This window comes from Nanorana parkeri, unplaced genomic scaffold, assembly GCF_000935625.1.
Source record: "Nanorana parkeri isolate BGI_ZX_2015 unplaced genomic scaffold, ASM93562v1 scaffold559, whole genome shotgun sequence".
NCBI classification, from domain to species: Eukaryota; Metazoa; Chordata; class Amphibia; order Anura; family Dicroglossidae; genus Nanorana; species Nanorana parkeri.
The window spans coordinates 768,951-784,469 of record NW_017306827.1 but is presented as its reverse complement, the minus strand read 5'-3'; the positions used below and the strand labels follow the sequence as shown (position 1 = coordinate 784,469).

Genomic DNA, 15,519 nt, shown 5'->3' with positions numbered 1-15,519 from the left:
GCACTTCTTCGCTGGGCCCCCCCAAGTGGCGGAACTACCAGGACCCGGTCGCAATTGCGACCGCTGCGACCCTGGTAGTTCCGCCAGTGTGAAAGGGGATGGAGCCAGTTCTGCTTCCACATATTTTAGGTTCAAAAAGGACATTGTAGCAGGTTAGCTGTAAAAACATTGATAATTTATTTGCCCCTGTAGGTTAAAAAAATTGTTCATGTGAATCTTGCAGAGTAAGCAAAAAAATTTTGATTGTACATTACAGGACACAGGATAGTATTTTGAACATCTGGTTATACATCCACCTTCAGGAGATTGGACACTGGCAAAACAAAGTTGTAAGGATAGCCCAGTATAACCCTTCCTACTCCCAGTATGCCTCAGTTTTTTTTTACCTATTGTCTTTAGGAGAACGGGCATCTTCACTCTGCTCTGGGAGAAGCAAACCCTTTTCTGTTTGTCCTTTTTTTATCAATACATTATTCTTCTTGCAAGGTTCCGCATCATCTTTGGCCTGGGGGGGCAATAAGCAGACTACCCCATGAAGAAGATCCGGGGCTGACCTGTAATGTCACCCTCAGGCACTGGAACCTGCATTAAATGCTCACTTAGGCACATGGCGCAATGTGTCGGGTAAACCACAGGGTGCTCTGTAGGTTCAGGGCTGAGATACACCAGTCTGGTGGAATTCAGTCCCTGAAGACTCCTTAGATAGCATGCCCACTAGAGTGGCGAAAGCTGTTTGGATGGGTGGGCCTCACTAAGGGTTCTGTATGGGCACTTTTTGTACCTGGTTACTGTGACTAGTTGCAAGTGCCCTTTGTATGCTCCAGCCTTTTCTCTGCCTCTCCTGCCAAGCTGCACAAAATGTAACGATTTCAGATGAGGGTCCAGGGTCAGTCCTCCTTGTCGCTACCTATGGTGACTTGATCACAGAAGGTCACCTAACCACTCCTTCACAGCTGGGTGTCTGTGAGTACCCTTATTGGCCCTACTCACTTTCCATAGTAGATGTTTGGTGGATCATAGCACAAAAGCACTAGTCTTGTGGCTCTTGCCAGCGTCCTTTCCTTGGACCTGGCGCTGACAGCCTAGACCACAGTCCCTGCTTGAGTCTGTCTGCTTATCAGAGTCTTGCTTAGCCATGTCTGCAGTTACACCCTTCTCTGTCTTGTTCAGTGAGGAATTGACAGTCCCAGGTTAACCAATGCCATTTCGGTACTCATGGATGCAGTATGCACATGCCTAGGCTGGAGTAACCTGCTCCTCAAGTTTCTAATGTTGTCAGTCTGGCCTCCCTTAAAAGCCCCCAACCAATCAAAACCTTTCCAGTACATGTGCTACTGCAATTGGTTTGTATGCTGAGTGTGTCTCTCCAGATAAGGTAATTTCCCCTTCAAAAGAGGAGGTGTTTGTTAGGAAGTGGGTCCCTCCCGTGGTGGATCTGACCCTGCCTTGCTTCAACAATCCCATGATTGTCAGTGTCGAGGACATCCCAGTGATTAAGGACCCTGTGGACAAAAGACTGTAAACCTTGTCCAAGGCTCTCTTCTGGTGAGCCCTGCTGTGCTACCTGCCAATGCAGTCATGTCCATTTGCCAAACATTGAGGGGTTAGACAAAGGATATGTCTCTGCACCCCATAGCAAGAGATCTGGACAACCTTCTTCTGAGAGAACTGTCAACTCAGGATCCGGCAGCCAGTGTCCATCAGAATGCATGGATCGTACAGAGATGCAAATGGAGTCTACATTTCCAGAAATCAGTGCTGGAATTGACACAGCCCTGTCCAAGGATTTCCTTCTCTGTTACAAAATCCACCCTGTTCACTCCCACATTTAGGAGTCTGAAGTCCAGGAGACAACCAACACTCCATTTTTGAGGAAGGTCCGTGTGCCCAATTTCACTCCAGGCCATTGCAGCTCAACATTTTGGCAGTATGGAATAAGAGGGTTCACTCTATGGATTGCCCCATTCACCTGACCATCAGGACCAGGCCTGCGCTGGCATGGTGAGTTACAGCGCTGGAGTTGGGGAATTCCCTCCTCCTAATCCTTAAGATGTTGCTCATGATGGTTGCCAGCCTATCAGGCAGGGGAGGAATCCTAAGTGCTCTCTTGATGCAAGGGATTTGGTTGTCAGAGGAAGCTTGGTTCCAGATGAATATTCTGGAACTTGAGATGATTCCCGTTATCGCTTTATTGCTGGACCTCTCATATGCATTGTCCTACAGGATTTAGTTTGACATTAACATGGTCTTACATCAACTATCACCAGAAGGCACCAGAAGTCTTGCATATCAAAGTAAGATGAATCTGGTTTTGGCTTGGGCAGAATGTCACGTTTTAGCCTTGACCATAATGGTGCATTGCAGGTGTAGAAATATGGCAGGCTGATGCTGGAGAATAGTCTCTTCTCCCAGAGGTATTTCTAGACCTCTGCTGCAGGTGAGGGGGCATCAGACATGGCCCTCCTAAAATCTAAGTTCAACAGCGAGATGGCCAGGTTTGCCTTCAGATCCAGGGATCCCTAGCCTTCGCAGTGGATGCCCTGCTGACTATGGGATCAGTTCGGCCAGATCTGTCTTTCCTCCTCTGAAGCTCTTTCCTTGCCTATTCCGCAGGATTGAGATGGAGGGCATTCTGGTGATTCTCTTTGCACCCAATTGGATCAAGAGGACATTGTAGTCTGACCTCACCAGGCTCCTGGCAGGCTCTCCATGGACCCTCCCAGATCATCCATATCTTCTTCCCCAGGGGAAGGTTTACCACCCAGTTTCTCAGTTGCTGGCTAACAGCTTGGCTGTTGAAACCCAGGTCCTGATCAACAGGGCCATTCAAATTCAGTCATCCCTACATTCTTAAAAACTAGGAAATTGAATTCTCAAAAAGTCTACCATCACACAAGCAGATTTCTCTTGGTGCAAGACAAGCAAGCTCCTTTCCAGGAAGTTTGCCATGGGATGAATCCTGCCTTTTTACCAGTCTGGTCTGGATAAAGGTTTGGCCTTTTGTACCATCAAAGGTCAAGTCTCAGCCTCCCCAGTGACTCAGTAGTATGCCAACCTGGTTTTGTTGGTTCATCAAACATTGTTGTTTGAAACCCATTTCCTCTGTATATTATTATTATTTGCATGGCTGCCTTTCTTGTTGCGAACACTTCTGTGAGGCAGGTTTCTGATCTGACAACCTTACCATGTACAGAACCCTTTCTTGAGCTACACAAGGACAAGGTTGTTTTGAGGCCCAGGACCTCTTCTCAAGATGGTTCTTCCTTCCACCTTAAGCATGACATTGTCCTACCATCTCTCTGTCCTTCTCCTACATATCCTAAAGAGATTTCCCTCCATTTTCAGGGTGTGGTACACTCTTTATCTTTTAGCTACAACTGGCTTTTGAACAGTCCAACTCTGTTTTTCATTCCTGAAGGTTCCCATAGGGAACCACCTGCTTCTTGTTTCACTGTCGCTAGGTGGATTTGACAGCGCATCATTCATGCTTATGACCTGAAGGGCAAGGTTACACCTTTCCCAATCAAATCTAGATTGGTTAATGGACTTTTCAGCATTGGGCATCTGAACCTGGTCTTCTGTTCACACATTCATACCCATTTTACCAGGTGAATATTCAGGCCTCGGCTAATGCCAGCTTCAACCATAAGGTTCTTCAGGCAGCTCCATAGGCTCTTTTGAGACCCTTTTGTTAGCCTGTGGTTTTATTTCTTGTGGGCCTTTAAGCCTTTGGTTGCTGTGTGTCCACCCCTCAGGTGGAATGCTTTTGGATGTCCTTATGACTTTGTTTTGCCAGTGTCCAGTCACCTAAAGGTGGCATTATAACCCAGTTTTCCAGAATACTATTCTGTCCTGTAATGTACTCCAAGAGAAGGATTTCTATAGGTAAGACAAAAAATCCTATTTTGCTAGCTATTACAAAACATCAGTTCAGTACAATTTGCCTATTTGTTAACTTCACTACAAGTACTCCTCTTAACGTTACAGTCACTGTAATCATCATGGAGAATTGGAGTTTGGCAACAGGGCACACATACCTCTGGCATATGGTCCATTATACAGTTCCAGATATTTATAATTCTAATAGGTGTTTCATTGATCAGTTTGTGTGCACTGTCTCTTCCTGTTAACCCTTTGCTTTTACTGCAGTCTCCAGAAAAGAAGGTTGATTGTTTTGGATAAAGCAAAACGAAATAAAATTTGTCTCGTACATATTTTTTCGCTCAGCCTTGCAAAAATATGCGAAAATACCCAGCTTTATTGTCAGGCCAATGATAAGTCAGTAGACAGGGACTTTGTGATGATAATCATCATTCCTCTGAATTACTGTTTAAACCCTACTTGTTTTCTCCTTCATGCCAGCTAACATGGGAGCTACAGAGGCATGCTGGGAATTGTTGTGCAAAAGACAGCAAGTTGTCCATACGGTTTGCAAAGTTCAACGAACTGTCACCCAAGCACCAATAAAAATATTTAATCATATCTCAACATCTTTAAGTATTGTAAGCTGCAGTGTGATGGGAAACGTAATTTTATTTACATGACTCTGCATTTAGATAAGATGACAATAAAATCTGTTTTCATTTTTAGTTTTGCAATTTATGAATGGTTTGGGAAACTTCCACTGAAACATTTTTTAGTTGTGATCTGACATTTCTGGGACAGCATCTTAGAAAATTCCATTACTATTTGGTTCAGTGTGACAGCCAAGCAATTAGCATTTTTAGAAACCGAGCACAGCAACGGTTTTATTTCAGCACAGGTTTCTTTGAATCAGTCAGGATAAGCAATGTGCTATTCCTTGTGTTCAGGACCTTAGTGACCACATAGAGATACTTGCCTGTCATAGGATGGGTCCACTTAGCTGCTCTGTGATCATAGGGAGGTTGCTGCATCATCATTTGTCCATGTGTCTCAGTGAATATTTTAGCACAAAAATTCCAGAAAATGTATTTTACAGAAGCGTTTCAACAAGATTCTTGTTTCTACCGGTTCTATATGAAGTGACTGGGCTGTACATTTTAGAAGTTGCGTGATGGGAAATATAATCAAAGTGAATTAAACGTGTGGTAGATAAATAAGACTTGGGGGTTCTAGAATGGTGTGGAAAGTGAACTCCCACCTGCTGATAGTTATATTATGGGGCTGTATTGTGTTTAGCTGGATCTTGTGCCATTCTTCAACCCTCTTCCTTATCAGAGAGTTTAGATAGAAAGTATTCATATAATTCATAGTATTCTTTGTGAATTGCAGGTGCAGCTCCTGAAGGACCAACTTGCAGCAGAGACGGCAGCACGCATTGAATCTCAGGCTCGAGTACGCCAGCTTTTACTGACCAATCGTGACTTGTTACAGCACATCTCGCTGTTGGTGAAAGAACTGAAAGAGCTGGAAATTAGATCTGACCTGAAGTTTTCCGGTAAGGGTCAGCCACTGCACTGATGCCTGTCTGTAATCTGCTGATCTGCGATTTCTGATGTAGAAACTTTGATGCAGTGGATTACAGAGAACTTAAATTAAGGTAAACTGAATGGTTTGCTGAATGGCATTTCTATTGCCTGGACTTTCACCTGTATCAGAGTAATATTACTATTTATCTTCCGTTCTTAAAAGGGTATAATAGAGACCTTTATCTTGATCTTTGTATTATAGTGCCACTTTCAGGAGTAAAGGACTATGTACAAATACAAAAGCACATCTAGTTGTGGCCCCTGCTGATGGCCATATTCCCATCTGGTTTTTTGCCTAGTTTTAAGGAGTGAGGATCTTAGCTCCCTGCTAAGAATAAAAATCTTAGTTCCCTTTCTTTTTGAAGGGAATTCTTCCTTTTATTTTTGTTCCCTCAGTCTTTAAGACCTTTTAATCAAGTGTTGACTGGATGACAAGCTGGATAATATAGATGCTTGGAGTCCACCCAGCTCAATCTGCATGCACTCATTGCTTGGGCATGCAGATCCTTGCTACATGCAGGTTCGGCTATGATAGCCCTATCCTGGATTTGGGAAGCCTGTGTGTTTTTCTCACATATAACTAGGGATGCACTGATACCAATACAAGCATCGGTATCGGCGGCGATACCGAGTATTTGCATGAGTACTCGTGCAAATACTCGGATACAAAAAACCTGTGCCGCGTCCGCCATCTTCAGGGACCCGAAACCGCCGCACACAGGACCTCTATAGCGTCTTCAATGAAACAAGATGGCCACAAACTCCTCCTCCAAGTCCTCAGTCATCTGCTCCATTCTGACCTCTTCTCCCGGTGTTTGGCTGATTGGATGATTGACAGGCTTCCTCACCAGTCAGGAGTGACTGGTGAGGAAGCCTGTCATCATCTAATCGGCCAATCGGCGGGAGAAGAGGTCAGAATGGAGTAGATGACTAGGCTGTGACACGTAGTGGCTGAAGCAGACGGAGAAGACGACACAGCAGGTTAGTACTGCAGCAACATATATACCAAAAAGATAAACCAACTAACAAAACTGATATTTTATCTAATAAACTCTTTTTGTAATTGGAATACTTGTCCCGATCCTCTGTTAACCCTTTTTTAAACCAGCCACTCTTGTTAGCTGGTTTATCTTTTTGGTATATAGGGTTCATTTTGGTTACGGATCTGGTTAACAAAAATGAGATAAAGGGTCATTTAAATGGTTCGGATCTCCAGGCAGAAACAAAATCGTTTTCTATTAGTACTGCAGCACCGCATGGGTGCTGGGCACAAAAATGCTGTTTAACTGCATATAATGTTTAAAAAAAAAAGACATTAAATAAAGAAATAACTATGTAGATATTGCTAACTAAGGCTTGTATCCCCCTAGTGGGGAAAATAGATGAGCACGTGTCCAGACTCCAGAACACTGTATAGTGTGGCACAGCTATATCCAATTCTGCATACCTGGCTTTATATTATAAAAAAATGTAATAATAATATAAAGCCAGTTATACAGAATTGGATATAGCTGTGCCGCACTGCACAGTGTTCTGGTCTGAAACATCTATTTTCCCCACTATGGGGATACAAGCCTTTGTTAGCAATGGCATGATAAATATTCATTTCATGTTCTTCATAATATTATAAACTGACCTCAAATCATGATTTTGTATTGCTTTAGAAAAAAATGTGACCTGTCCTTTTAAGAAAAAGTATCGGTAATTGGTATCGGCGAGTACTCGGTCTTAAAAAAGTGGTATTGGAGCATCCCTACATATAACTGTTAGCCATGGTTGATTTCTCACAGTGTCCCCTTAGGCAAACAGTGCTCCCGCTATAGCGAGAGATGGCTTGTCAGGTGGAAGGTACCCCCTTCATCTTATCTGGATGCGGAGTATACATTTTACTTTTCCCACTTATTCTCCCTGTGTGGTTTGAACCGGTCTGTGGGTATCTGTTCCCCTGTGCTCCCTGTGTTGTGTGTCCAGGTGTGGTACATTCACTACTGGGCTTGCAGACATTACTGCATGGAGGCAGGTGGCAAGTTTACCTCCTCGGAGACTACATGTGGCACGGTTGTGTGTTTTGTGGTACTATGGAAGGTCCAGCAGCCATATTCTATGGGCCCCGTGCTTTTCCACTGTCACAGGGATGCAGGGCGGCTTTCCTGCTGGCACCGCAGAGAGAGTTTAGCATTCCTTCTCAGCTACTGTGAGCTGAACTCTAGAGGACAAGGACTCCAGTTGCAGTGAGTCTGCTGACCCCTCTATTTTTTATCTATTTGTTCTGGTGAGTCTGCTTGCCACCCTCTATTGTATCTGTTTGTTCTGATAACCTCTGGGATTTAGGACTGAGGCAGCTGGGGGACTGGATGGCTGCACCTTTTTTAGAGCTGCTGGGAATTGACCATTTTGCTCCTGTGTCCCCTGTTTCTGCTAATCTTTTGGCTATACACAGGCATCACTCTCCATCCACTGATGCTTGTTTTGGTTACACAGTCCTGCCGGCAACAGTGTTATTATCCTGCCTGAGGGGAGTTGTTGGTTAGAGTGTTCCACCCCTTGGTAGATACTGTTTTGGGACATGCCAGAGGTCGAGATCTGCAGATCACAGCTGTGTTCTTCAATGAACGGAAGAGAAAATAGAATTTCTTTTGTACTCGCTGTAAAATACTTTTCTCTGCGTTTTTTGAAGGACACAGGACCCAGCCCCCAGATCTTAAGTCTGTGATCAGTTTTTGATCTGTGTACTAATTAGTGGCTAACAGAGCTGCCTATAGCAGATGCGGGGAAAGTTTTCCATCAGCAACGTCGATCCCTAGGCGGTGGTTTTGTTTTTGTGCCTAGTGCCCTACTCCTGAAGGTGGCTTTATGACACAATGGTCAAGATCTAAAGATCTTCTTCAATGAAAGCAGAGAAAATTATTTTACAGTACAAAAAGTTCCTTGTTTCCACACAAGCCCGAAAAGCTTGGCTAATGCTGTGTAGTATTTTATGACTGGCTTGAGGCCTGCCCACAAGCGCTTTCAATATAAAATGTAGGACCATGTGGATGTTAGGATAAGAGAGCTGTTGGTATAAGACCTACAGACAGCAGGGGATAGCCACAAGGATGCTGCTCAAAGCTAGCAGTCCCAACTCATGGCTTCTGACTTGCTGAGCTACTGAAATTTTAATTAATTTGTGTGGTTTTCATTTTTTTTTTCTCTGACAATCACAGGTAATAATCACTCATTACATAACTTGGCTATTGCTCAGTCGCTGTCACTGAACCTGAAGAACTTATACAGCCTGGAAATAAACCTTCCCACCACCTCCACACCAGCCCTCCAAAACAACCCTGCCGCCAGATATGCTTTGAATGGAAACATGGGTGATTCTTACCTCAATCTCCTCAACCTGGAGAAGGAAAATGACTCCAAGAGGGGCACAGATGAAAAGGATGTGGTCAGACGGAAGGTGGAGGGATCGGAGGTCACTGAGGTTCTCTCATACCAAACTGAAGAAGACAAGTAAGTTGAAATAAGCAGCAGTAATGCACTGAAATTCCACCTACCCTGTGTGATGTCATCATAGCAGTTTGTAATCTGTTTAGAGAAATTGTAGGCTTTTCTTTTAATGACAAAAAACAGCGATGTGCTAAATTACAATAGGAAATAACAACCAATCAAAAATGATCTTTAACTGATCTGGTTGTTGTGCGTTACTGCACTATGCATATAATTATTTTTGTATTGCTTTACTAAATATCCTATTGTGGGAAAGGGAATTATGTTCTCAGTTGGTTGTTTTGAGCTCCCATTTGCCCCATAGCAACAAAAAAAAAAAAAAAACATCTCTTTTTGGACACAATAAATACTGTACCCTTTATGTCCACATAGATAAAAGCATGAGGTTAAATGTCAACAGGCTGCACTTCCCCCAGTGGGCTGAACACTGAAGAGTGACACCATTCATATTTGTGCTGTTTTGAGGGAAAAATGCTGCATTTATAGATCAGTCCTTTCACCTCAACCGGGAGGGGGGATAAGGTATGTGTAGTAAATAAAGGTTACACAGTTTCTTATCTTCTTGTCCTGTGTTCCAGTACCACATTTCTGATAATGGTTGTGTTAGGATTCAAATACGGATAATGTCACACTTGTGGTATAAGTAGCACCTCCAGTTCTCTATGACCTGACACATTAAAGATCTGCAGGTAATTTGTACAACTCTCCCTGCAAGGCCACTTCACACAGCATATAGTGACTGGTCACGGCGATTAAGCTGCTTGCTGTTTGAGGTATGTATAGAGAGTGAGCAGAGCTATTATATACGAGGGAAATCCACAGAATGGCTGCAGAATGATAGGAGTCATATGATGAGTGACAGCTCTGTATGTGCCCGGAAGGCGATTGCCTTATAACACTGGTCCAGACCTTATATTCTGCTCTCTCCATTTAGCAGGATACATAATAAGTTTATTAAATAAGACAGTGAAAAGTAACACGTGGTAATCCAGATCAAACACATTTCACCAGTTTCCTGCAGTATGATTTGTGAAAGGTGATTTTTAATGGGTTCCTATGAATTATTGCACATCCACACTCTGACAGATAGAATTTGGGTGAAAAGCCTCTAGTTTTCATTAACTGGAATGTAACATTTCAAGCTATTTCTTTTCAGTGTCCATTGGACAACACCGAATTTTATTTTTCAGTGTTTGGGTAAATACATGCTTCTTACAGGGGTTAGCTCCACTTAATGGCTATAGCCCTGTACCTCCTCAGTAGTTCAGTTTAGCTTAGTGTCCTGCTCTGCTGGATCTAGACTTTTTTTTGTACATTTGTTTCTGTGAATCAGCTTCTGGCGGTTGAAGACAAACAAAACACCTCTCCCATTCTCAACCTGGCTCCCCACCTCGATTATGTCCCAGGTGCAGGTAGTGAACGAGCCACTGCTCCAGATTACAGGGTTCCAGACAAAAAACGCACTTCAGATGATCTTCACTGGAGATAACATCTTTATTCAAAAGGCAAAAGAGACGCTGTCCATTCCTCCCACATGAATCCCCGACCTGTAACGCGTTTCACCGATCAGGCTTACTCATAGAGAACCATAGGGAGGCTGCAGGAGGGATTCTTTTCATTGTGGCAGACTGCTTTTTATTGCACTATAGATACCTTTTTTCTAAGTTTTTCCTTAGTGCTGGCATTGCATCACAGAAAATGGGTGGGGCCTGTTCTTTTTCACAGCACATCGGTTTTGGGCCTCTACATGTGAATTTTCTGCTGCACAGATTCCCACCCTGTTTACCACAAGCTTCTGCTGCTAAGGACACAGCACAGATCTATTCCTCAGCACAGTGGTGACTACCTAATAGCTTAATATTCTAGCACCTTGGTAAGGGTCAAGGCTTGTCTTACAGCCATGTGTGTAACCAATTAACTTGGGCCTAGCTGTAGTGCTTGCAAATGGCACTGAGTGATGGCATTTCCCTTACAAAGACAACACCTACATTTTATGTGCCTAAGTGTTTCCTCATCCTTATTTGTCATCCTATATTTGACATCAAAAGAAGGACTAGTAGAAATCCTTTATTGTTCTAGACTCTATTTATATATCACTATATCACACATTTCTTTTTATACTATTCATTTTCGACTTTGAGAAAATGCTTACATCGGGGACAGTCCATAAAGGAATGTTTTGTCCACCAAACTGCACATCATTAACCATAATGAGGTTGTTTCCACTTACCATCATTGAGTTCCATTCTGTGTAGGCTGCTGATATGCTTGCACTTGAGCTTCACTTGTGAATGTATTTTATAGGGGGTTATTCACTAAGGAGCTGAAGGATTTAGCCGAACGTTTGGTTAATCCTTTGGCTGCAGAAACCCTTTGATTTACCGAATGGCTGCAGTATGCACTATTCTCAATAGCGCGTTCTGCAGCCAAAGTAAGAGACTGAATGCAGCCGAGCCAAACGAACATTGTCCAGCTCGTCAAAGCCAAACAGCCGAAGTGGGGAGAATGGTCCACCAAAGCAGTGTAAAATAGCTAAAAGATGGAATTTAAAACCCCCCAAAAAACTGTGTAGTGCTCTTCCCAATATAGGTAGGACCCCGGTGGCAAACAAAAATATGGGGATTCCCCTTCAAACTCATACCAGACCCTTTTAGGTCTGGTAGATATTTTAAAGGGGACAACGGTGGGAAAATAATGTGGGGACCCCCCCTAAAATGCCATACTAGACCCTTAATACGAGCAGCGGTGTGGCAGAGCAGGAAAGAGGGGGGAGGAGGAGATGAGTGTGCACCCCCACCATACCAGGCCACATGCCCTCAACATTGGGAGGGTTCTTTGCCAGGGAGGACCTCCTGGAAAAGCACCTTGTCCGCATGTCGATGAGGACGAGGGCCTCTTCCCCACAACCCTGACCCGGTGATTGTGGGGATCTGCGGGCAGGGGAGCTTATCTGCATCTGAGTGCCCCCCCTTGTGAATAAGTAAGGGGTAGTTGTTACCCCTACTCATTCACCAAATAGTAAAGAAAATGGATAAAATAAACACACAACACCATGAAAAAGTCCTTTATTTAAACATAAAACACAAGGCAAAAAAAACAAAAAAGTGTCCATCGATGTAATCCAGTGATGTAGATCCTCATCAATCACAAGGAAAGACAACCGCCAACTCGTCCAAATAACAAAAAGGCCAGCTGCATTCCAACCCGTCTGATGCCGTCGAACTCCTGTGGCAAAATGACAGCTGTGGACCGAATGTAAATGGGCGGAGCGAGTTGGGACGTCACAGGACTTGCTCTGCCCATATGTTTACATGCCTTATGAGGACAGACAGTTGGCATTGAATGAAAACCAAATGTGCGGAGCGAGTCGGGACGTCATTACTCGCTCCGCCCATTTGTTTACATTCGAGCCAGAGCTGTCATTTTGCGGGGGGAGTTTGTCGGCATCGGATGGGTTGGCGGGCTGCGGGACTTTTTTTATTTTGGCGAGTCAGCAGCCGTCGTTCATTGTGATTGACTAGGATCTACATCGCTGGATGATGTGATTCTAAAATAAAGCACAGATCTAGAAGAAGCATGCTGCAAATAGGCAAAGAAAAGTCAGAACTTCTCACTTGTCTTTTACTGGGTCAGTAACTAAGTTTATTGAAAACAAGGCATCAGCATTACATCGAAGCAAGTAGTGTTTTTAGCAGGAAAGATCAGCTATTGCAGCCCACTTATATCTGTAATGGCAGGTTTCCTTAAGTACACATCGTACAGATTAGTTGGTTTCAGAAATTTTGTGTAACATCAACAATGAAGCTGGAAATTTACTAAAGTATGCCTCCTTTTATCCTTTAAGGCTTCTTCACTCCATTCCAAAGCTGATCCCTCCTCCTCCCATCTCCAGAAAGAGATCCTCCAAGATCTTATCGGGGTCAATCAGTGAATCCAATGAGAATGTGACCATACCAACCAGCCTCAACCTGACCAGTTTTACCACCATCACTTCTTGTTCTATAACACCCATTGAATTGGAGGAAATTAGCCCAACATTTAAAAACTCTTACTTCCCTAGCTTTGAAAACAGTGATGTCTCTCCAATAAATGGGAGGCCTCTCCACCAGGAATCCATCGAGGAGAACGGGACCTTTCACTCCATCACCAGCAGCTACGACAACCTGGAAGACACGCCAACCATTGTGCCTGAGACGCCTCCATGTAATGAACTGGTTAGGCAACTGAACGTGGAGACCACCCTTCCTTTCTCCCCTGCCAACGACACCTGTCTTCACATCAGCTTCTCCGAGGACGAGTTTCCTGACATGGGTGTGGATGATCATCTATCAGTTCACAAGCAATGGCGACTTATTAAAAATGGTAATTAGCGAACACTTCAAGGACCTTTTACACTATTAGCAATTGGTGGTACGTAGAAAGGTCACAGGTGTTTCAACAGAAGATGATGTCCAGAAATCACCTGTTTATCTGCTATGACATTTCGGATACGCATTTATGTGGCAGTCTATTTTAGGGACAGGTTTTTGTCCATTTGGTTCCAAGAGGATGCCTCAGCCCTTGCAGTTATACATAAAAACAAGATCAAAGATTTTCTCAGCTGGAGCAAATACTGTGTATGCCTTTATGCTATATGTGTGTTGTAAAGTGCTCAGTATCTCTGGCAATTACAAGCTCTGTGTACAGCATGTCCAAGCCGGGGAAATAAGAGCAACATGAAAAGCCTTTTTCTAGGCTTCTCATAGTTAAAGTGGTCTTATCAAACTGGTAACACTTTGAGTAGCAGTAACCAGGCATACTAGGGGTTGGCTCGCTCCTATTACTGTTAGGACGAAACAATGGTAAGGCTGTCAGCTAGCCTGCAGTTGGCAGTTAAGTTGGGTCTCAAAATTGTACCAAAAATCTTCCAATTTGGGCTATTGAGGTTTTATTAAGTCCTGCTGGCAGTAAGGCCCATTACACGGCTTTCTGTGCCATTCAGGTTTATGGTGCATCAGACTTGCATATAGAAGGAAATGTAAGGTATTTTATCCAGAAATCTGTACTTTACTTTTTTTTTTGCTCATGGGCCCAAAGAAGAAAAAAGATTTTCTTCCATAATAAAATGATAATAGCCGAAGAACCTGCCCTCCATTGCATAGATTGAGGAAACGCTGCTTGTGGCCAGAGACGCAGCTGGAGCTGGAATTATGGTCCCCTTACCATGAGGTTGTGACATGGCACTGGGTACCTGTTTATGCCCTAAGAGACCTGTAAGAACTTATATATACTGATATTGTCACTGCCAGGCACGATCTGGTAGGCATTACGAAACACAAGACAGACCTTATTGACTTGTAATGTTAATTGGTTTATCTGTGGATATTTAGTACAGAGAGCATAGAATGTTTCTAGGTTGAGACAAACTTTATTTCTAAGGTAAAAAAGCATTGTGTACAGTGAGTAACCCATAGTGTCTAGCTACCTTTCCCTAATCTACTGAAATGGACAATGGTCGTTATAGATTACTATACTCTGTACACCCCTGATGCTGCGTGAACAGAATTCGGTGTAGAACTAGATTATTATTGGGGTGGCTGTAGACAGTTTAAAGTGCAATAAAGTAGAAACTATTATTTAGATTGTTTACCAAATGCAAAGTAGAAAATGATTTATTTTTACACAGAATGTAATCTATGAAATAGGAGCTCCTCATTAAATTTTAGCTTATTTTATAAGAAGGACTTTTACATGTATTTTTCAGCTGCAAGGATTTTATGTCATAGTTTGTTTTGATGAGTAAGCAGCTGGAATAGTGCGGCTTGTACTAGCGCCAAGTAATATTATTTTTCCACACTAATTCTATCTTAGAGTATTTTCCTATAAGAGGATTTGAACCTGAAAATGTAGAAAAACATTCAAAAGTTCAATATTTATTTTGTTTATGTGAAAGTCCAGAGGATTGTGGGAGGATGGCCAGGTAGGACCTGTCACTGTCAGGATTTAGCTCAGCCTCTTGTACTGTAATAATATTATGTGGAGATGACATGATCTCCTCCTATAAATGGCGGTTGATTTTGCATAGTTGAGCTAGAGGAGTAGGAGGGCCCAAGGCAATGAGGGAACAAAAGTGATTCTTTTCAAAGCCGTGTTGGGTCTCGGCATTGCTGCATTAGATGAAGGATTTTGAATGTGAAGTTGAAGGCCACAAGGTAGAGATATGTAGAAGGCAGATTGAATGGCAGATATATAAAGGAGAATTTGTATGTGTGTTAATGATCTGTGAAAACAGTGTAGAAAGTTCCGGTTAGAAATGAGAAAATGTCATTTTGTGTAAACCAGCCGCCCATCAATAACGTCTATAAATGCGTTCAACTCGGACGTGGCTGTTGTCATTAGAGTCTAGCTAATATGGCAGTTTTCTGGACTCCTTGCCATGCAAGTCTAAGGATTGGTCTCTCCTAGCTACAGCTTTATTTAATTAAAACCAGAATTTTTTATAAGGGGAAGAAGAGGCGTTTGGGAAATCTGACACCAAAAGGCATTGCATAAATGTTCTCTGCACAAGATCCATCCAAAAGGAAAATAAAATATATTA

General features: G+C 43.0%; 1 protein-coding gene across 1 annotated transcript in view; it reads left to right on the top strand.

Moving 5' to 3' along the window:
* Nucleotides 1–13,382, top strand: part of LOC108791545 (carboxyl-terminal PDZ ligand of neuronal nitric oxide synthase protein-like) — an 82,499-nt gene extending 69,117 nt beyond the window's left edge. Inside the window, exons 10-12 of the mRNA XM_018562057.1 lie at nucleotides 5,254–5,419; nucleotides 8,654–8,945; nucleotides 12,787–13,382. Coding sequence (XP_018417559.1) covers nucleotides 5,254–5,419; nucleotides 8,654–8,945; nucleotides 12,787–13,312 — 984 coding nt within the window. The 3' untranslated portion in view covers nucleotides 13,313–13,382. The remainder of the gene's footprint in view (nucleotides 1–5,253; nucleotides 5,420–8,653; nucleotides 8,946–12,786) is intronic.
* The last annotated feature ends 2,137 nt before the right edge of the window (nucleotides 13,383–15,519 follow it).